This window comes from Pithys albifrons, chromosome 14, assembly GCF_047495875.1.
Source record: "Pithys albifrons albifrons isolate INPA30051 chromosome 14, PitAlb_v1, whole genome shotgun sequence".
NCBI classification, from domain to species: Eukaryota; Metazoa; Chordata; class Aves; order Passeriformes; family Thamnophilidae; genus Pithys; species Pithys albifrons.
Window position 1 is genome coordinate 2,248,863 of NC_092471.1, and position 22,511 is coordinate 2,271,373.

Sequence of the window (22,511 nt, forward strand, 5' to 3'; positions counted from 1 at the left end):
ACCTAGGAGCTCTTGCAATATATTTAATGGAATTTCAAACCAATAAGGGGACTCTGATGCAGTCTTCTGGAAGTGCAAATATAATTACGCAGCTCGGTTACCTCCGAAGCGATGCGGGGAAAGGTCATTTCGGAACTCGGGCGCGGGTCGGGGGTGCCGGGGCCGTGCGGGGTCGTGCCCGCTGGGCCGGGGGGCTGTGCGGGGCTGTGCGGGGCTGCCCCCGCCGTGCCCCCGGGGGGGCCTGGGCACCGCACCCGCTTTTCCCCGCGTTAGTTGCCCTTTTTCTGTGTTTTTTCGCCCTTTTCCCCCGTGTTGCCCCGCAGCCCGCCCGCCGCGCTTTGCGGAGCCCCCGCCGGGATGCACCGACGGCGAGGCCCGGGGAGCTCCTTTTTGGACTGATTTTTATTATTTTGGGCCTTTCTGAGTTTTCTGTGCCGACATAGCCCGAGAGGTGCGGGCGGGCCCGGGGCAGCGGCACCGCGGGGGGAGCGGAGCGGGCCCGGCCCGGGGAGCGGCGGGGGCAGCACCGGGGGCAGCACCGGGGTGGTCCCGGAGCGGCACCGCCGTTTAACCTCTGCCGGCGCTAATCGCTGCCCGGTTAAGCCGTGCCCCTCCTCGAGCCCCGTTTAAGCCGTGCCCCCTCCCCGCTGCCCGGTTAAGCCGTGCCCTGCTCGAGCCCCGTTTACGCCGTGCCCCTCCCCGAGCCCCCTTTAAGCCGTGCCCCTGCCCGAGCCCCCTTTAAGCCGTGCCCGGCCGGGCCCGGCGCCGAGCGGGTTAACGCGGCGGGGCCGCCCCGCGCCCGCCCCCGGTGCCGGCGGAGTGATTCACTTCCTGCCCCGCCGCGGCCCCGCCCCGGCCCGCCTCGCCCCGCCCCCGCGGCGCTCCCATTGGCCCGCTCGGGCCGTGCCGCGGCGCGATTGGCCGCGCTGTCCGTCAGTCTGGCGCGGCGCGGCGGCCCCGCCGTGCCGGTGCATGTCAAAGGCTGCGCGGCGGCGGCGCTCGGTATAACTCGCGCGGCGCGGCGCGGCCATGGCCACAGCCGCCTCCAACCCCTACGGCCTGCTGGGCGCCGGCGCGCTCGCCCACGCCGAGGGCGCGGGCATGCAGCAGGGCAGCCCGTTCCGCAGCCCGCAGAAGCTGCTGCAGAGCGAGTACCTGCAGGGCGTGCCGGGCAATGGGCACCCGCTGGGGCACCACTGGGTGACCAGCCTGAGCGACGGCGCGCCCTGGCCCGCGGCGCTGGCGGGCGGCCCGCTGGAGCAGCCCGACGTGAAGCCGGGCCGCGAGGACCTGCAGCTGGGCGCCATCATCCACCACCGCTCGCCCCACGTCTCGCACCACTCGCCCCACGCCAACCACCCCAGCGCCTGGGGCGCCAGCCCCGCGCACAGCGCCCCGCTGGCCGCCCCTCCCGCCGCCGCCGCCGCCGCCGCCGCCGCCGGGCAGCCCCTCGGCGTGTACTCGCAGGGCGGGTTCGCGGTGGGCGGGATGCTGGAGCACGGAGGGCTCACCCCGCCGCCCGCCGCCAGCGCCGCCGGACAGGGCTTGCACCCGGGGCTGCGCGGGGACGGCGGTGGCGAGCACGGCGAGCTGGGCGGCCACCACTGCCAGGACCACTCGGACGAGGAGACGCCGACCTCGGACGAGCTGGAGCAGTTCGCCAAGCAGTTCAAGCAGCGCCGCATCAAGCTGGGCTTCACCCAGGCCGACGTGGGGCTGGCGCTGGGCACCCTGTACGGGAACGTGTTCTCGCAGACCACCATCTGCCGCTTCGAGGCCCTGCAGCTCAGCTTCAAGAACATGTGCAAGCTGAAGCCGCTGCTGAACAAGTGGCTGGAGGAGGCCGACTCGTCCACGGGCAGCCCCACGAGCATCGACAAGATCGCGGCGCAGGGGAGGAAGAGGAAGAAGAGGACCTCCATCGAGGTGAGTGTCAAGGGCGTGCTGGAGACGCACTTCCTCAAGTGCCCCAAGCCGGCAGCCCAGGAGATCTCGTCGCTGGCGGACAGCCTGCAGCTGGAGAAGGAGGTGGTGCGGGTCTGGTTCTGCAACCGGCGGCAGAAGGAGAAGCGAATGACCCCTCCGGGCGAGCAGCCGCCCCACGACGTGTATTCGCACGGCGTGAAAACGGACACGGGCTGCCACGAGCTCTGACCGCCGCCCTCGGGGCTCGGACTCACGGACTCGGGACACGCGGCGACGGCCCCGCGCCCAACGCCGCCTCGGCAATATTTTTTTTTCCTCTCTCCGACCTTCCCGCTGGTCACACACGGTGTTTACTCGCAAACAAGGTTTGTTTTTCGGGCTCCGCTTGGACGAAGGAAAAAAAAAAAAGACCAACAAACATCTGCAAAACAAAACTCGAATAAAAGGGAAAATAAAAAAAAGGAAAACAAAAAAAAAAAGGAAAACCCACGGGAAAAATAATAATAATAAAAAAGAACGAAAAACCCGACAGAAAAGGAAAGACAGATGTGTGCCTATGAATAACCTTCCAGCGCCTTGGTTATATCAGCTGTATTTCAGGTGAATCTGTTTTACAATAGACTAGTTTTGCATTTTTAAAGACTTATATAGCGTTTTTAAATGTCTGAGGTGTTTTACTACAAACTGTACACAATATTTGTGACCTAATTTGTATCGAATTGAGCAGTCGGAGCCGCCCCCGGCGGTGTCAGAGGGGCCGGGCAGGGCGGCCGCGGCCCCTCCGCGCCCCCGACGACACGGGGGACCCTCCGCGGAGCCCCCGCACCGCTGGCAACAGCAGCCTCATTCCTTGCAGCTTTTTTCTTCCTTTTCCAACAACTTCCCAACACCGTCAAACGGTCGGGTCGCAATCCTGACCTGCCCCCCTTCCTTCTCCCAAGGAAAAAAAAATTATATATATATAATTATTATTTCTAAGAGATTTACCCGAAATTAAGCATCACAACCAAACCCGTGGCATTTGCCAGGCTTTTTTTTTTTCTTTCCGAAGATGAGTTGGGCTTTTTGATCAGCGCCAGACTGAGAGGTCTGTAGTAAAACACCTTTATCCTTCTGCGCTTTGGCTTCGGAAATCGGTTTCTCTGTATTTTGTTTCGATAGTGAAGAGGAATGAGGCGTCTCATGAATTTCGGGGGGAGGGAAGGGGACAGAAAACGCCCGCATTTGGTTCATGCTGAGCTGCTTTCCGCGTCACAGGGAGATGCTGGATTTGTGGAAAAGCTTTTATAGGGAGGGGGGGAGGAAATATAATCACCGACAAAACGACCAGGGAGAAAAAAAACCAAAACCAAACCAACAAAACAAAAAGTCAGTGAAATGCTAAAGGCAGACCCGTTTGGGGGGCACAGGGAAGGGCAGAGCTGTAACCGCCCCCTCTGCTCGCCCCTTGGGGGGCACAAGGTCGGGGGTGCAGCGCCCACGCACCCACCCACGGAGCGGGGTTTGGGGGGTGGGTGGGTGGGGGGGTGTTCCCGCACCCCCCGGGGCCGCCGGGCAGGGCCGGGCTCCCCCCGCACCCGGGACCCCCCCGCACCCGGGACCCCGCACAGCCCCGCTCCCTCCCCGCCCTCCAGATGATTTTTTCCTTTCCACATTTATATTTTTCAAGTATTTTTCAGTAAGCGCTAAAAAAAATTAAAAAAAATTAAGGAAAAAAAAAAGAAAGAAAAAGAGAAAAAAAAAATAACGACACTGAAGACCTGCCTATTTCTGCCAACTTTATAACTGTACAGTTTTGTATATTAAACGTTTTTTGGAAGTTATTAATTTAAAGAAAGATCATTTAGTTTATTCATTTAGTAACTGATGTATAATAAACGCTATTTTCATTAAAGGTTGCTTTTTTCAACTATTTTATCCAAAATTGCCTATTGCAGTTGCCAACAATTATTTATTTTCAATAAATTCCGCATTATGTTTAAAAAAAAAAGAGATTAAAAAAACGTTTCAGAGAGAAACAACAAAAAAAAAACCTAAATGGGTGTCGGATAAAAATAATAACGAAACACACGAGTGGCTGTAACGTTTGGTTGTCGACCAGTTTTAGTCAAGGGGTTTATATTGACGCAATATTTTATTGTTGTAAAAGGAGAAAAAAAAAGTAAAAAAAAAAAGGTTTAAATAAACATTTTTACGAAAGAAAAACAAAATAGACGGAAAGCGCCGGGTGCGTGGTTTGTGCGGGGGCTCCTCGGAGGGGGCTCCGCATCCCCGGTGCCCTCCGGGGCAGGGGCTGCGAGGGGGCTCACCCCGGCCGTGCCGCTGGCACCTGCCGCGGGGAAGGCGAGTTTTGGGGCGGAAACGCGGCTTTTGGGGCGGAAAAAGGTCTTGGCGGCTTTTGCGGGGGTGGCGGGGCCGGGCGGCGTGTGTGTACATAAACAGAGATGTGTGTTTGTGCAGGCGGAGCGGTGGTTGGGCACCTCGGGAATGGGTGTCGGTGCCGCTGCACCATCTCCCCCCACCCCAGCATCTCCTCTCACACCATCTCCCCCCGCAGCATCTCTCCCCGCATCCCCGGCTGGTCCTCCCCAGCATCCCTGCCTGAGCATCCCCGGCTGGTCCCCCCAGCATCCCTGGCTGAGCATCCCCGGCTGATCCCCGCCCGCATCCTTGGCTGGTCCCCCCCGCATCCCCCCTGATCCCCACCCTCATCCCTGGCTGATCCCCGCCCGCATCCTTAGCTGGTCCCCCCCGCATCCCCCCTGATTCCCACCCTCATCCTGGCTGATCCCCACCCGCATCCCTGGCTGGTCCCCCCCAGCATCCCTGGCTGATCCCCACCCTCATCCCTGGCTGGTCCCCCCCGCATCCTCCCTGATCCCCACCCTCATCCCTGGCTGATTCCCACCCGCATCCCTGGCTCGTCCCCCCCGCATCCCCGGCTGGTCCCCCCCGAGCAGGGGGCACGAGGGACGTGTCTTTTGTTCCGCGCTGCCCGGGCCGCGGGGGTCCTTGGCCGCCCCCCGTGCCCGCCCCCGGGCAGAACAATGCCAGCTCATCGCGTCTGTCGAGGGCAATCGGGGCAGCCCCGGCCCCGCGGGGGCTGCGGGAGGCAGGCAAGCAGCGAAACTTCAAGGAATCGGCAGCGAAACGGCCTTTTATTTCTTTCTTTGCGCCTTTCTGAAGGCGAACCTTGGAGAAAACAATAGCCAACCCTTCTGCCAACAGTTTAGGGGGAGAAAATTACCTTTAGGAATCCTGAGAAGCGACCTGAGCAGGGAGCGAGCTCTTGTCTCCGATAGCCAGCGAGTGGACAGGCACCTTCCCAACCACCCGACCATCCTGTACCTGGTAGCGAGAGGGATTTGGGATGTAAACAGCGGGCGATGCTTTGTTTCTTAACCGTAAAACTGATTTATTTCATTTGTAAATCTCGGCGAGCTGCGGCGCCGCAGCCTCGGGGGCAGCTGGGCAGCAAAGCCTCCACAGAGGGACCACAACCCCCCTCCCAAAGGATTACAGCAGCAGGAGAAGGAAATAGAACCCCCAAAAGCACATTTTTCGGTGAACGGCAGGAACAGGATAGACGCGCACCGGGGACCAACCCAGGAGGAAAGGGCTGCGGTTTGCAAACAGCCCCGACTGAGGACACGGATGAAAAGCTGCGGGTTAAAACAAGCCCTGCGTGGTCATTCTGGCTCTGAACACTCAGGGTCCTGAGAGGCAGAGCTCTCAAAAGCAGCCTTGGTTTGGAGGAGGGACAGAAGGCGTTTCACTGAAATTAGCCTGTTTTAGAGCCCTTTGGCTGCTCTGTAAATACAACCACAGCGAGGGCTGGGCTATGCCTTATTTTGAAACAAATTAGGTTAAGGGACAAAAGAGATGCAATGAAAGACGAAATCAAGTAAGTTTATAAACAGCAGCACTTCAAAGGCTGCTGGAAAGCTGGGGAAAATAGGGAAGGAGAATTTCTTTTAAAGAAAAGAAAATCTCTGCTTGTTTTTGCCCATCGATTTCAGTGCTCCTGCGAGCAAAAGGAAACTCTTTTGTGCCACCTAATGTTAAGCAGAGATCACTGTTGTCTTCTTGGCTGCCCATCTTCCATGGTGTGCGAGGGGAGGCCTCGGGGTGCTGAGCCCATCGGGGTGGAGCTCAGCATCCCAAAGTGCCACCAAACCGAGGGCAGGGAGAGACACGTCAGCTTCACAGTCACAGAGCAGGTTACCTTCTGCATTTAGGATTTCTTTTAAAAAAAGAACTCGGGAGGGGGTGGAAAGAAGCACGGGGTAGAATCGTAAGAGTCAGAGACTCCAAATTTGATCTTTGTTATCATGAAGTACCTCCAGAAGGGGCATACCCAGGGTTTGTATAAGCTGCCCACCAAGGAGCCATCTCAGCAGCTTCTCCCTCTGCTCTCCTCAAGGATCCCAGTGGCCTTTGCACAGCGTGTCTCCCAGCTGGAAGAATTTTGGTGTGTACTCAGCAGCCACTCACACTAATTTAGTATGGAAACACCTCACACCATCCTTTAAAGCAAGAGTTGAAAGCAAGCAGGTCACTGATAACAATAAATTACACCAGGTTTGGGATTTTGGTAGAGAATGTTAAACATCTTAAGCAATTTTTGAGGCTGAATCTTCCCTGCTTTTCATGTTGCACAAAAAGAAGAGAACCAGAGGTTTCCTTGGGGTTTAAATTTCAAATATTTGTAAGCTGTGTTCTCCCCCTCTCTAAAGAAGGCCAGGACATAGGAGAGGGTTCTCCTGAAAGCAAAAATTACCAAGAGTAAGCAGAGATGCCATTTCTCTTTATGCTGGTTATTATGGATCATTCAGAATTTGGACAGGTCAATCTATACCTACATTGGACCAAGATGCTTTTAAACTCCCTCCAAATTCAGTATTTTGAGTTTTCCCTCTGTGTTGAGTAGCAGTTCCCCAGTTCAGGCAGAGCAGCCTGGATGTCTTGGGCCATGTCCCAAAATCCCCACTGATTTTTGGGCAGATCCACATGTGGATGGAGCCACATTGAAAACCCAAGTCCTTCCCCAGGAGCTTGTGGGGCTGGGGGTGGCTGCCCTGCACTCAAGGGTCTGATCCCAAACTCCAGGCAGAATTCACTGTTTTACTCACCAGAGCAGCTTCCTTGGGATCCAGGGAGCTCTCCATGCAAAGGGAATTACTGATTTGTCTCTGCACAATCGAATTCCAGGATTCCATCCTAGAAAAGACATATATCCAATATTTCAAACAGGTGATCAATCCTGCTGAGTGTCCCCCAAAATGCCCACAGAGATCAGGGCCTACATTTATACTCACTTTCCCCTTTTTCTACAGTCCTGTAACCAATAGACTGGAAAGGCTCCACAGCAATTACATATTTAGGATATGTGATAGCTGCAGTTAAGATCTTTACGACTGATTGCAGGATAAAATTTACTTCAAATGTGCAAGAGCCCATTTTTAAACCTCAGTCTTTCAGCTGCTTTCCATTAGAGATATTCCAAAGAATCAAAAGCAATTAGAGCATACAAAGTCTAAATGGTAAATAATTTCCAACTCCAAACCTTTATTAAAGCAACGAGCATCTCTTTTTGTTAATGCTGTAAGAGATGGAAAGGGCCAAAGTAAAGAACTTTGGGTTTAATGTCATGGAAAGAAAGCCAGACTTCTGTGCTGAAGAGCAGCATAGGAAATCTTGCTGCAGATGGATTTTTGGGTTGAGGTTTTAAAATTTAGGCAAGCAGGGTAGGAGAGAGGATTTAAAACTCTCATTTTACATGGTGGGGAGTGAGTGGTGCCCTGTTTTCCACTCGCCTGGGAAGGGATCTGGAGGTAGATCGTGGCTCGGGATTCCAGCGAGTGCCACGGCGGCTTGTAAATATTTGTAGAATCACGTCCTTAATTAGAGCTGTAAAACAGTATTAAATCTTGGAATGGGGGAGAAAGAGCAGAGCGAGGAAGAGCTGTCACTGGTGAGAGCCTGTCAACAAGAAGCTAAAAAGCCACTGGTAAATCTCATTTCTGCAGGCTCTGGCTTTGCAGAGCCATCGACCGGCGGGGCCGGGCTGGGCGGCTCCTGATCGATGTTCTGCTGGCACAGAGCACCACACCGAGGAGTGGGGGCTGCAGAAACGCTGCTGAGAACGGGGATCCTTCAGGCAGGGGCTGTGCAAAGCTGGGCAGCAGCTCTGCTCACCCCTGGTACAGCTACAGCACCCAAAATGCTGCTCCATTACTCGGCCGCTGGAGGTTATTTTATTTTTTTAAATGATGCCAGTCCTTGACTTCTGTGCCTCGAGTACAAATAATATTTACCCAGTGTAGAAGCGCCATTTCTGAACCAAAGTTGTTTTCCTTTTTGGATGAAGCATGAAGTTTTGTTTTGCGTATTTATCTCCAGACTTTGGGAATTAAACATCAAATCAAAACAGCCCCAGAGATCTCCCCCTGCAATGGCTGGGGGGGCGATGGGGGCTGAGCTCCCCTGCCATGTCGGTGCAGGGGAACTGGAGGTAACACGAGCTGCTCCCCATCCAGGCCTTGTACTTGTGTCTAGATGATGGGATTAGTCTCTGTTACATCTATCTACAGTTGGGAACTTGTGATCCAGTTAAAGCAGCTTGAAAGGCGCCCAGCAGGTGCTGGGGGTGCGATCGGGGCACAGACTCGGGAGTTCTGGGGGGAAGGCAGGGCTGGCCTCGTGCCTGGCTTGCCAAGGCTCCATGGGGGGCAGAAAGGGCAAACACCCAAATCCTGCCAGGAAACACTTGCAGACAAGGAGAATCAGCCAAAGCCTGTTTGTCCCCCCCTAAATCCTGAAAATGAGTTGCTGATGCATAAACACAAACGTTGTCAGACACGAGTTGGTGATTCTGTGCTGCTTCACACCCAGGGGATCTCCTCCACCTAAGAAATGCTAATTCAGCCCTGGAATTCTGAGTTTGCAGAAACTGTCCTGTAAATGTCACGGGGGATTACCAAATCTGCAGGAAGATTATAGCTCTGCATACGTTCAGACTATTGATTTAAAACTTTATTACCTTTGATAGAGATTCTCTACAAAGGGAGTAATTCAGCCGTGGGAATGCTGCCCATGTCAAGCTTTTGCAGGGTTGAATCCTCCTGTGCAATCCTGCTTTAAAGAGAGTGGGGAAATCTCTGTCAGTGATGCTACACAAACCCAACACAAGCACAGGAATGACCCCCTACAAACACAAAATCCTGCCCTGCTCAGCCCAGACTTCTCCTAACTGGAGCAGAAAGAGGATGCAACACACTCCCATTTATTCAGCCTTGATAAGGTTTTAGTGAAAAACAACGTTTTACTCTTGTAGGTTCTTCAGAGTGTAGTAAAGCTGTAGTAGAGCCTAAGAAAATCTGCCTTTGTAACAAGATCTCTGCAGAAGTGAGGACATGGTAATGTGGCTGGCAGTGGTTTGCTCAGAAAAATATGCAGTTGCATAGTAAGATATTTATAACAGGATTAGATTTCAAGTACAAAGCTGAAGTTCAAAGATTTTGCAGGATGGCATATGAGAAGATTATAAACTGAGATTTTTTTTTTGAGCCTGCAGTTCTCTCTGGTGTTGTGGTTCAGCATCACTTGGGCTGGCTCAGCTGGACCTGGGAAAACCGTGGCCCCTGTTGTGCCCCAGCCAGCCCAGGGTGGGATTCAGAGCACAGCAGTCCCTGGGGGAGGGCCTGGGCTCCCCTGCCTGTGCTCTGCTCTGTGCTGTCCCTGGCTCCAGGGGTTTGGGTCACAGCCTGCACGTCTCACATGCAGCCTCTGGGCAGGAGCTTTCCCTTCCTGGGAACAGGCCCTGCTGCATCTCTCTCAACACCATTCCTCAAACCCAATTCAGTGAGGGGAAGCACCTGTTGCAGCACCTCCATCCTAAATCCAGGTTCAGGCCTAAAGTCTGCCTTGGTTTGTGCCCATTTCCTCTGCTGCACAACAGTCTGGGATGATCTCCAAGTGTCAGACTCACAGCGAACACTTCCTGCCCTGTAACATCCTTCATCCTCATCACTAAAATAAAATACCTTTTGCTGGTTTATACAATAAAAAGTACTTCAAATTAAATACCAAACAAGTATTTCATCAGAAGATTTTGTTTTGTTTTGTTTTTTACCTGATCTCCCAAAGAAAGCACATCCACAACTAGTCCCGAGTTGCTGTTACCTCTTGTGTCTTGTGGTTTCCACTCCCATTACAGTGACTGTCTTCACAAGGGATTTATGCCAGGCCATTTCCTTCTCTTGCCCCAACCCAAGCCACAAAAACGTGCTATCAGATTGTAATGCCTCATATATTGTGAGGGAGATAACAATGAACTGTGCTGGCCTGACCTTTCTGGGTTTGTGCTGTTGGAGCTGCTCACTGGGGCAATCCCATCCTGCCAGCAGGGACCTGTGGGGACAGGGTGCTGGGGGCTGGCACAGAGTGCTGGGGCCAGCCCAGCTACAGCATTTTGGAAAGGTTAAAGTCGATGTTTAGGAGGCTGTTAAATGTTTATGGTCTTTCCCAGGCTACACCAGGCATTGAAATTGTGGTATCTCATTCTCACAACAAACACTGCAACGAGAGCAGCAAATGGCAAACCTGAGCCTGGGCTGAAGACAACGCTGGGAATGGAGGGGCAAACCCAGCACAGTGTTAATCATAGAATCAATTGGGTTGGAAAAGACCTCCGAGATCATCAAGTCCAACCCTTGGTCCAACTCCAGTCCCTTTACCAGATCATGGCACTCAGTGCCATGGCCAAGCTCAGTTGAAAAACCTCCAGGGATGGGGAATCCACTCCCTCTCTGGGCAGCCCATTCCAATCCCTGAGCACTCTCTCTGCAAAGAATTTTCTTCTCATATCCAACTTCCATTTCCCCTGGCAGAGCTTGAGCCCATCGTGCCCCCTTGTCCTATTGCTGAGTGCCTGGGAGAAGAGACCAACCCCCACCTGGCCACAACTTCCCTTCAGGCAGTTCCAGACAGTGCTGAGGTCACCTGTGAGCCTCCTCTTCTCCAGCCTGAACACCCCCAGCTCCCTCAGCCTCTCCCCACAGCACTTGTGCTCCAGTCCCTTCTCCAGCCTCGTTGCTTTTCTCTGGACTCCTTCAAACAGCCCAAAAGGGAGAGAGGACATCAGGAACCTCAACCACGACACGCAGCACATCAGCCAAGCAGAAGGTACCAGCCACTCACCCCACCCAGCCTGCCATCTCTGACAGCTGTGGTGGGAATCAGGGCACCAGGACAGAGACCAGACACCCCCACCAGCCCCCAGAGCTGTTAAGATGAAACATTTTGGAGATTCCTGGCACACAGCTGTGCTGCTGGGGACACCATTCCCATTCCCACAAGCTGGTTCAAGGCTGCTCAGACCACCACAACAATATTTGCAAAGCAAATATTTCTAGAGCACAATTATAATTTTTTTTGTAAATTCTTTGTGGAGTCTCCCTGAGCTCTTCCACAGAAAAAAACCCACAGACTGACCCTTAATTTTTGCCATCCTGCTTGAACATGGAAACATCAGTGCCAGGTGTTCCCATGGCAAAGCATCAACCACTGAGGTGTGAGCCACGGCGAGGAAGAGCCTGCTGAAGGCACAGCGTCACTGAGCTGAGCAGCAAGCCCATGATTAGACAGAAATCATCCTTTCTTAGCAGGGCTGAACCTGAGCAATACACTGTGCAAACATCTGGTGTGCCATGGTGAGAGGCATCACGTGGGCAGCGGATCAAACACTGCCGGGCTCCTCCGAAGGCGCCTCGTGGTGCTCCAGATTGATTTCCATCCCCCTGTGTGTGGCTGGAGATGCTGCAGAGAGGAAACAACTGGGAAATCAGCAGAGCAGCAAGCTGAGCAGTACAAATTGTAAAAATTATTTAATACTGGGAAGCCCATCCAGTCACCCCCTGGTAATCCTGTCAATTAAGTGGATGGAATTAATATTAATTATCAACGATGAATTGTTTGCAAGGGTAATAATGAATAGAGAAAATAAGAGGAAACACGGCACATTTATGATGCAAAAATGTTGGCTGTGTCTGAATATTTCCTCTGAAATCTGTTTTGGTTTCATTAAAAAAGTACATTCATAAATATATTTTCTTAGTATTTGAGTTGCAAATCAGGCTGGACTGATCAGAAAGTGCCACGAAGCAAATGTATGCACTGAAATTCTGTCTGATCCAGGAATTTACATTCATTTAAAAAAATAAACCAGAAAAAAGCCCCAACTCACAGAGATGTTCAGCAGGACCAGTCCTGCTTGTAAAAGAGGGAAGCAGCAGCACTTGGAAACACTTTACCTGGGACAGCAGACACTGGAATGTCACTCCCAGCCCGTGCTGAGCCACATCAACAGATTGCAGTAACTTTCTTCTCATTCTGGGGGGGTGGAAAGCCACAAGGAAATGGTAACATGTTCTATGAGCAAAAAACCTGAATCTCTGAGACAGATTTACAATGAACTTTCACTAATAATTTTAATTCACTTCTGGATTAAAAGTGCACTTTGTTCTGCACCTGAAAGGTGCCCCTTGGGCAGCTGCTGGGCAACCTTCTCCTCTGCCAACACAGCAGGAGAGCCCTTGATTATAACCCCACTCACAAGGGCATCATCAGTGTATATGGAGTATCACAGTGGGGTGTGATCAAAAGAAATCTTTAGGGAAACATTTCCCTCTAGAACAACCTTCCTCCACCCCCAAAAGTTTTCCAAACACTCCCATTGGCATATGGTGCAAGTGCAGGTGGGTCCAGAGGCACAGGAATTGTTTATCACCAATTGTGGTGGGGTTTTTAAACTGGTTCCTAAGACCAGAAATTCAATTTTCCCTGCTTGGGATCATTTCCCAGCTCTTACTTACCTGAATTGGAAGGAGCTGTACTTGGTAGGTTGGGAAAGGGAATTCCAGGAAAGCCAAGGGTGGGCTCTGGGAGAGGCAGATCCAGCTCAGGGAAGGTCCAGAGGTAGGGAAGGAGTTGGATAAAGGGATACAAGCAGCACTAATCCTTTTTTAGAGCCCTGTGTGAAATGATGGATCTGTTCTGCTGCTTGAGGGGCATAAATATCATTTATTAAGGCAATCATGGTGTGTTCTTTGCAATTACTTTTTAATAGAAACATGAATCTCAGTTAAAGCCAGATTTATGCTCAACCCTTGCCTAACCCAGTGCCAAGATCTTTGATCCCAAATTATTTAGCAAGTGGGGATATCTCTCATGTATGGGACATTTCTACTTGAAACAGGTTCTTTCCAAAGGCCTTGGCACCTTCATGCATAAAATAATCCACTACAGAAATGCACTTTTAGGTGCAACATCGAGTTATTATGAAAGCATTCAGCAACATGACTTAAAAGTTTAGGGCAGAAATGGAATAAAAACATCATTTCCAGTTTGAACCCTGAGGGAAACTGAGCCAGTGATGGTGTCCCAGTGGGATCCATCCCACCAGGAGGACCTGGGCAAACACTCCCCATGGGATGGGCAACACCCAGTGCCACCTCTGGTACTGAAGGGATGGAAGCCCAGAGGCAGAAAGAGCTCTCTGGGGAGAGTTCCCACAACAGATGGGTACAGGCAGCATCCTGCTCCCCTCCACCCTGCTCTGCCCCTGCCCCCTCTGCCCGTGGGGGCTCAAGTGCCCCAGTCTGGTGCCCTCTGTGTGTCACAGACCACAGGGCTTTGCCAGGAATCTGAAGGATTTATTGGGGTTTTTTCCCTTGGCAGTAATTTCTGTCCCTTCTCACCATCTTGTCTTGGAGCATCACAAGAGATCCCACTTGGTTCTGTTTTAGTGAGAAATGATTTCTAAATTCCTTCAGCCACGTATTTGGGGCTGGGAAAGGCCAGAACTCCCTGGGAATGAGGCTTCAGTTGGCTGGTCCAGCATCTTCTGCATTCCAACAACTTCTGGTTTTAACCAAACACCTGATTCACTCCTTAAATGAGTCTTTCAGAGCATCAAAAGGAAAGTGAATATTAAAGTTGAAGTTCTCAGGAACAGGTTTAATTTGGAGAGGAAATCCAGGGGTAACAAAGTCGGGTTTCCCTCCCAGTGGTTGTCTGTGTGGGTGTGGCTTCAGGAACCAGGAATCAGTTGCACACCAAAACCAGCTGCAATCCTTGAATTCTGAATCACTCAGGTCCTTTGGCATTATGTCAAATTATTCTTTAAACAAATTGAGGGCAGTTTTATCCATAAGGCCAAACCTGCTGCAGCCACAGCCCTGCCCACCATCCACTGGTGTGAACTGGCAGAGCTGGAATTTAAAGGAATTGGCAGCATTAATGCCCAGGAAAGGTCTGCTCTGGAGAGCTGCTCAGGATGCCCTGGGTCCCTCCTCTGTGAGCAGAAAGGCTGCCTGAATGTCACTCACACTGCCCTTTATTTTTACCCATTAGACAAACAGAATGAGTGATCCCATTTGGGCAGGGACAGAAAGCAGACCCCACGGGCTAGATGGTGTGAAAAGAACTCTTTCTCCCCAGCAAGATAATGCTTGAAAAGGGGAATGAAAGGATTTTAGCAAAGAGGAAAATGTCCCTGTAGGACCCTTCCTAATTTGGAGCTCTCCAGCAACGTCAGCCTGGCTAATCCATACCTAGCTGTGAGTTCAAATGAAAAATTCATTAACTTTGTGTCCTTTAATTTATTAGGTGTAGCAACACTCCTCATCAGGGGAAGGGCTGAAAGGAGGGGACAATCAGGGGGCTTTTATTCTCCTGGCAAATCGAGGGGCTCACAAAGGGAGAGGACCCGTTTGGGAGGAATTACACTCCCTAATTAGAAGTGCTGCTGTTTGCTCGAGCAGAGGGAGAATGGCAAAGCTGCCATCAAAGACCTGAGGCAGCCACAGCCACACCAGTCCAGAGAGCAGCAGAGGCTCCTCCTGACCAGCCCATCCCACTGTGGCACATGAAAAGGGCAACAAGAATGAGCAAGTCTTTTATGGAGTGAATTAACACGAAATCAGGACGAGGTGCTGCTGCACTGGCTGCTGAATGCCTCCCACACCTTTGTTGTGCACATTGTGGAGGCTTTTCCCAGCACATTGCCAAGGAAAGCTGGGTCTGGATGCAGGAAATGAGAGCAGGAGATACAGGGGCTGTTTTCTCCCTGGGGGCTGCCACGCAACCATCACGCCCACGGTGGATCCTGCGGTGCCAAACCTCTCCTGCCCTTCCCTCTGGGCTGCCAGGGCTCAGGTTCATTCCCAGGAACACAATATTCTGTCCTCACATGACCCTCCCCAGTGTCCCTTCCCTCCCTCTCTGCAAAGGAATAAATAATTACCCCTGTTTTGTGCCAGGAAACACAGATAGTGGTGGGGTGGGATGGACTGCAGCCAGGGCAGCGCCAGCAGCAGGGCCGGGGGCCCAGCCCTATTAACAGTAATGCTTAATTAGTGTTTACATTTTCCAGGCAAAATGTAAACATGGATGTGCAGCAGCCAACACCAGCTGTGATGGAGGGAGTGGTGTTATCCAAAAGCAATTTTCCCCCCTTTCAAAGGGGCATCTCCAGCAGGTAGGACCATAAAGCAGCATCTGAGTCGTAACACGTCACGTTGTGCCTCTGCAAAGGACACAGTGGGGTCACATCACTGGTTTTGAGGCAAGACCAGCAAATATTCAGACTGACAGGAAAGACTAAGCAATAGGGAAACAAAAACCAGTGAGAAAACCCCATCCCCTCTGAGGATGCTGCAGCAGCCATCTATGATTTCAATTATGGAATTACAAACTGTCTTGCTGGCCATATGGATACACTCTTTGAAGCCACAAATTATTGTTACCCAAATTAATTGTTCTCTGGAACAGCAGAAAACTCTGAACAGCTGTAAAAAATGTTCACAACCAAATCCAAGTCTAGTGGAGGTTAATCCGGGTTTAAGTTTCTTTACAGATATTAAAATGAAGTTCAGCTGAGGCAGAAGTTCATGGAGTCAGATTGTTTCTCTTGCTCACAAAAATGCTACAGATGCTGTGGCTGCTGGCCCTCCACCCTCCAAACTGGTGCCCAGACACGTGGCACAGCCCTCTGTCACCACTTGTACCTTCCCAAGGCTGCTGGCCAAGATTTCCTTCCTCGTGGTCCAAGTTCTCCCACTCCAGGGATCCTGTAGACAAACAGTTGCAGGAGAAAAAATCACACAGCTGAGGATTTTCTGCTGGGATTGCTGAAAAGTAAATCTGCAAACATTCCCTGTCACTGATATTTCTAAAACCTCTGTCACAGGGGTGCTGGGGCAGCATCTGTTGGTGGCTCCAGAGGGGATGGATATGAGAGGAAAAGGATGCCCTTGGTCTGCCATCAGGTGCTTTCTCAAGTATTGGAAATTAGGGAAGTGGATGTGGAAATTAGGGGAGTGGAACATCCCCTCCTGTACACCCTGAGAGCCAGGATGAAGATATTTGTCTCCCTCCTCCTTTAGGATCCTCCTGGAAGGAAGCCATGGGAAGGTGAGCAAGTTTCTTGGGCAGCAGAGCTGAAACAAGAGGATTTTGCTGGAGGAGGTGCCCACTCACCTGTTTCTCACTCAAGAGCCAAATGCCATGCTGGAAATCCAATGGAAGTGTTGATTTTCCAGCCATGAACTGAGTCCCTCTGGGGTGGTGCAGAACTGTCACTGAGAACAACCAGAGCTGGTGCAAAAACCTCTAGAACTGTAAATTAGGTATAAATGGCCATCAGCACTTCCTACAACATCTGGATAAGGAGAGGTGAGACATCCAAGGTGTTAATGCAGCTATTTAAAGGAGGAAGACTTAAAAAAATATGTTTAACATGAAATTATCCCCAGGGTTGAAGAGAATTGTCCCACAGTGTTCCCTGAGTGGTGCACAACCTGAAACTGGAAGGACTGACCTGGTTACTGAGCAGGAACAAGAGGTCACAAGGCTCAGCTGGGCAGCACAGGGACAGAGCTGGCAAGACATCATGATTTATATTAAATAAGAATAGTAAATGAGACAGGAATAGCTCTGTTCTGTCTTGGTTCATGGTACAGTTCAAGTTTTGGTGCTGTGACAAGGAAACATTTGGAAGCCAAGAGCACCTGGGCACAGGGACATTGGCACCCTGGCCCAGACTGTCACTTGCAGTGACTTTTCCCAAACAGAGTCCCATAAATACTGTACAGGAATTCCTCATGCAATATGAACATATTCATGGCCCCAGGATGCCCAGACCAGCCCATGACCCCCAGAGCAGGACAGGTGAGAGGGAGAAGACACAGGACTGTCCCCACAGCAAGGTCAGTGTCACCAGACTCCCACCCAGGTGTGGCCACAGCCCCCAGGAAAGCACAAAACAACTGCTGGGCAAACACAGCACCGATGGGGTTTGAAGCTGTGCTTGAAAAGTTTCCATGGGAATTCAGTTTTGTGACTGCCCTCCACGCAGGGGTGAGTTCAGAACTGCAATAACCAGGCTGACCACAAAGCACACACAGAAAACATTTTAAAAAAGGACATTTCAGCTGGAAGACAAAACAATGGGCAAGTGCTGCTGTCTTGCAGCCACGAGGAGAACCTCTGCAGACACACAGGGGCTCCCTGCAGTGTCCATGTCCCACCAGGCCATTCCAGGTGCAAGCCCAGGCTCTGCTGCCTCAAGAATGTTGTTCTCCTCCCTGACTTCCTCAAATGTAACTGATTTTGGGGTGTCCCACAGCCCTGGTGGCAGGTGATCAGTGCACTTCCCACCTGGGGAAGCTGCAGATGCCACCCACAGACTCAGCTCCATAACCTGGATCCTGCCACTCCCACTGGCTCCCAATCCTTTGGAAATAACAGTGCCAAGTAGGGGGGCACAACGTGACACATTTATTTGTCTGCCACACCAGGGCACAAAGAGGGAAAGTTATTCACTATGACATAAAACTTTGCCAAGGCTGAGACACCTTTGATGCTTCCAAAGAGCACCATCTGAGCTCACTTTTGGAACAAAGTAGCCAGCTCAATGATATCTCAATTTCTTGAAGACAGTTGTTCAGTCTCTTTTCTATACTGTATGTTCCACATTAAGTCATTATCTATGCTGTTCACTCCATTAATTCTGCTAGTTTTATTAGCAAAGTTCTGCTGCCTGGTCCTGTAGCAGTGACAAGCATTTCTAAAAGCTAATCTGACAGATAATGACTCCATTAAGTGTTGAATACTAATTGGTTTACATCAGGGGCCTGAAATTAATTGATGTAAATAAATTAGCACCTGAGCATGCATCACCCCAGCTTTGGATTTTCCTAAATACCAATGATTTTTAGGGCTTGTATCTTCAGCAAAACGCAGTGGAATATAAACAGACAGGATGGGTAATTAAAATGTGGCAACAAAATAAGACTATCAGGATGAGCTTAACAAAGATTGTTTACCTATTGATGGAAAGGGTAGTGCCTGCCTGCACAGAGTGTTTGCACTGCTCTGACTCCTATAAAAGATACTTTCCTGACAGCTTCCCAAAGATATAATTACCATTGCTATAATAACAGTGACACTGACCCCACACCATTGCTAAGGTTTGGTAAAGTTATGTGATATTCAGGGAATGTGTCCTATTAATCACAACAAACACCTGCCCCCCCTGGAAGTCAAGGCTTCAATTATTAAATCAAGGTATTAATAAAAGTTATTTTGCTTTAAAAGGATAAAACCTCATTATAGCCGTGATTTGTCATTGGAGTGACACAAATAATGACTAATTTCTAAAGCCAGAATGAGATGTGCAGTTTGGGCATGGCAAGAGCAGTCAAAAGGTTAGAAGACACCAACAAATACAGTTCATTTTTATGTACAGGTTTACTATGCTCACTTTCACCTTTAAAAGGAAAATAAAATCTAATATAAAGCAATAAAAATCTGAGAAGGATCCACATGTCTTGTGAAAGTGAAGTGGTAAAGCAAATTCAGCCCAGGACAACAGAGAATCCAACCCTGAGGTTGGAAAAGCCCTCTAAGATCATCAAGTCAAATAATTAACCCAGCACTGCCAAGGCCACCAGTGACAGTGTCCCCAAGTGCCACATCCACAGGGCTGTTAACCCCTCCAGGATGGGCACTCCCCCCTGCCCTGGGCAGCTGTGGCAGGGCTGGACAGCCCTTCCAGGGACCAACACAGGGACAGTGTGAGGCAATGGATGGGCACGAGCTCCACCAGCACCCCCTGTGCCACTGCAGGGCTGGGGGAAGCTTTGGAAAAGCCCCTGGAGTCGATTGGAATACACCCATTGAACTTCCATCTGCTTCTGATCAGCTTTCCAATCACTGCCATGGGATTCAGACCAGATACACAGAGTGTTTGCACATGCACCAAAGAACACTTTGTTTTGACAGAACTATCAGCACTGTGAAAACAGAAACAACCCAAAGTTATCCTGCAAAGGGCGAGTTCAAAGTTTCTTCCCAATATCCATCTAACCCTGCCCTGTGGCAGTGGGAAGCCATTCCCCCTTCTCCTGTCCCTCCATGCCCTTGTCCCAGGTCCCTCTCCAGCTCTCTTGGAGCCCTTTTCTCTGGAAGTTACATCACCAGGACATCATGAGCTGGGGATTTCTTGGGCCTGGCATCCCCCTCAGGGCACACAACAGACAGGAGCCTCCTGTGCCTTCCTCACACTCCACCCAGGGTGATCTGCAGGGAGCAGGGAACAAACCCCCTGGAAAGCAGCTGTGACAGAATCACTCATTTAGTGACTCCAAGACATCCCTTAGTTCAGAACTATTACCCAGTTTTAGTAATAAAGGTAAAAGACAAAGGTACTAATAACTGGGAAGAGATAGAGGAATTAATAACCCCTTTGCCACTTCTGGAACTAAAGTACAGCTCTGAGTGATTAAGAAGCTTTTAAGCATTGCCTTAAGCTAAACAGTGTCAGAAGGATTCAGTAGTGCCATGTTTCCTGACCAGGCTTCCTTCAAAAGCTTCCCCCAGGACTGGTGGGAAACTGGGCAAAGCTTTACCCCTGGGATAAATTTAGACATGAGCATTCACATACTGGGCCAAAACCAGCTGTCACCAGTTAGACTCCTGAAAAGGTCTGGTTTGGAAGGGACCTTAAAGCCAATCTCATTCCAGCCCCTGCCATGGGCAGGGACACCTTCCACTATCCCAGGCTGCTCCAAGCCCTGTCCAACCTGGCCTTGGACACTTCCAGGGATTTAAGAGATTTAAATGGATAAAAACCTTTTCCCCCCATGAAGAAGCAGCAGAGCCCCTCGACCCTAAAGCAACACCCTCGAGGTGGAGAGAAGGTGGATTTGGGAGAGTTTGTTGTGCTGCCTCCTCTTCTCCATCCTCAACCCATTTGTGGAGCAGCTTCTCTCTGACCTCACCTGTACCACAGTTTTGATTCAGCCACCACCAGCACAACCCTGGAAAAACACCAGGAGTTAACCAGGGAAAAATTAATTACAGGAATAAAACTTCCTTTAGTCTCCTCATCAGTATTTAAGTATAATGACTATTTATTAGTCAGTGTAATGGACAGCAGAGCTGAAAGGGTGCAGGTTTCTCGGAGTCACTGTACATATGCTTAATGAGAATTCCAAAGACATAATGAATCAGGATTCCCCTGTTGGGCACTGAGTATTTCTTCATTAAATTCTAATGAACTGGGAAGAGTATCAGGTTTGCTCATGCAGTGTATTTTTCCTCCTTTTTATGGTTATGTTTACATGCATTTAGTTAATCCTCATCATCCTTATGACAAAGAAGTGCTGAAAAAACATGTTTGTTAGGAGTGGAGGGGAGATAAATATGCAAAGACAGAAGAGTCAGCAGCACCAATTATGTGAATAATGGAATTTGTGCTGTGCCCCACAGAACTCACAGTGCCCAACCAGCCATTGTTTGCCTCTTCAGAAATCACAGGATAAGACAAAATCTCATTTAGCAACAAGATTATGACACACCATGATGTGATTTCACTTGATTACCACCTCTAGGAAAGGAAAAGACTCATTCCTCAAAACAGACCCAGCACATGAGAGGGATCAATGCAGATGAATCCAAGTTGCTCACACAGAACTGACAGCAAGATGCAACTGCCAAAAACAGCACAGGAGAAAAAACCATCTCCCTGAGTAACTCCTTCAAATGTGACCATGATGCCACTGGAACAGTGCCCTGGGACAGGAGGTGGCTGGGCTGTGTCCAGGGAAACAAAGCCCAGGAGTTACAGGATCTCTGTGTTTGGGGGCTCCTCTGAAGGGCAGCAAGAGCAGCTCCTGAGCCTTTGGAATGTGGTGTCTCTCCAACTTGAGTTACCATAAATCATTTCCTATAAGTAAGTGGTTGTTACAGAGTAAGAAGCATAAACCCAATAATCTGTGCTGGCATGAAGTCAAAAAATATTTCCAAAAGGGCATTAAGAGGATTGGAAAGAGAATATGGAAGCGGCTGCAGGAATCCCCTGACATCTTGATGCTTCTTGCAGAATTGTGGCAAAGTGGAAATTAATTTGCTCACCAGTTGTGGCCACTGTGTGCACGCTGTGGGCAGAGCCTGTGCACCCCTGTGACCCCTGGGCAGTGCCAGGGAGCTCCTCCGTGGTGGAATCTGCCCAGGGTGGTGGCACTGCCCGCAGCCCCCGCTGTGTCCCCTCCACTGCTGCCTCCCACATCGAAATCCAGGGGATTAGAGCACTTCATCTTCTCCCTGGCTGTTGGCAAGACAAGCAAAGCAATTAGGCTGTTATGGCAATTTTTATGGTGCTTATAAAATTAATTAGCTGCTTATTAATTAAAATTTGTCATTAATAATATTACTATTATCTTTTCTTCTAATTCCTTCTCTTCTCAAGCTCTGTTCGCTGTGGGTTTTTTTTCCCTCCTCTTGCTTTGCATTTCTTGTTTGCTTCCCAGGACAGACACATCCCATCCCATCCCATCCCATCCCATCCCATCCCATCCCATCCCATCCCATCCCATCCCTCAGGCCATCCAGAGGCCCTGGATGGGGAGAGCCACTTTTCCCAGCCCAGCTTTGCTCTTCAGGGTGAACCTGGAGCTGATGGAGCCCCAAGACATCCAAGAGAGTGGGCACAGCCCTGGCAGGATTTGCCAGGGAAAGCCTTTCCATGAATCAGCAGTTTAGATCAAGGGACAACTTCTCTTCTTTCAGAGACCTGGGAGTTCTCCTTTGGTTTTTTAAGGATGCAGATAAAGCCTGGTGGTGTGGAATCTTCCCGAAGAGGCAGCTCCAGGAGGATAATGTCATTCAGAGGTTAGGAACCACAGCACTTGTTCTCTGTGGACACCAGCCAGGCATTTTTGGGGGGAGTAGAGTTGTTTGCTTGTTTGTTTTTATCTCCACATTGGGAATAATCTCCGAGAGACAGTTTCATAAAATTTTACATGAATTTAAGACTGAAGTGTATTTTATCTGTACACTTGCCAGGATTTTGAAGTCTCCCTCCCAGGCTCCTGTCCTCTTTTCAAGCATCTCTGGAGACTCCTTTGATGCTCCTTGCGTGAGAGATCCCACCATCCCACAACGCCAGAGATTGTCTGCGTTGGAAACATTCCCAGAACAAGTTTGCTGGTTAAAGGGCTCTGTTTGGGATGAAATATGGC

General features: G+C 50.4%; 1 protein-coding gene across 1 annotated transcript; it reads left to right on the forward strand.

The window, feature by feature from the left end:
* Positions 1-1,013: 1,013 nt before the first annotated feature.
* Positions 1,014-4,221, forward strand: POU3F4 (POU class 3 homeobox 4). Its single transcript, XM_071569208.1, has one exon. It carries the CDS (start codon positions 1,030-1,032, stop codon positions 2,152-2,154), a length of 1,125 nt encoding a protein of 374 aa, XP_071425309.1. The 5' UTR covers positions 1,014-1,029; the 3' UTR covers positions 2,155-4,221.
* The last annotated feature ends 18,290 nt before the right edge of the window (positions 4,222-22,511 follow it).

Bases quoted from the DNA above. Each gene is read 5' to 3' on its own strand.
- POU3F4 (XM_071569208.1), top strand. From the start codon at position 1,030: ATGGCCACAGCCGCCTCCAACCCCTACGGCCTGCTGGGCGCCGGCGCG.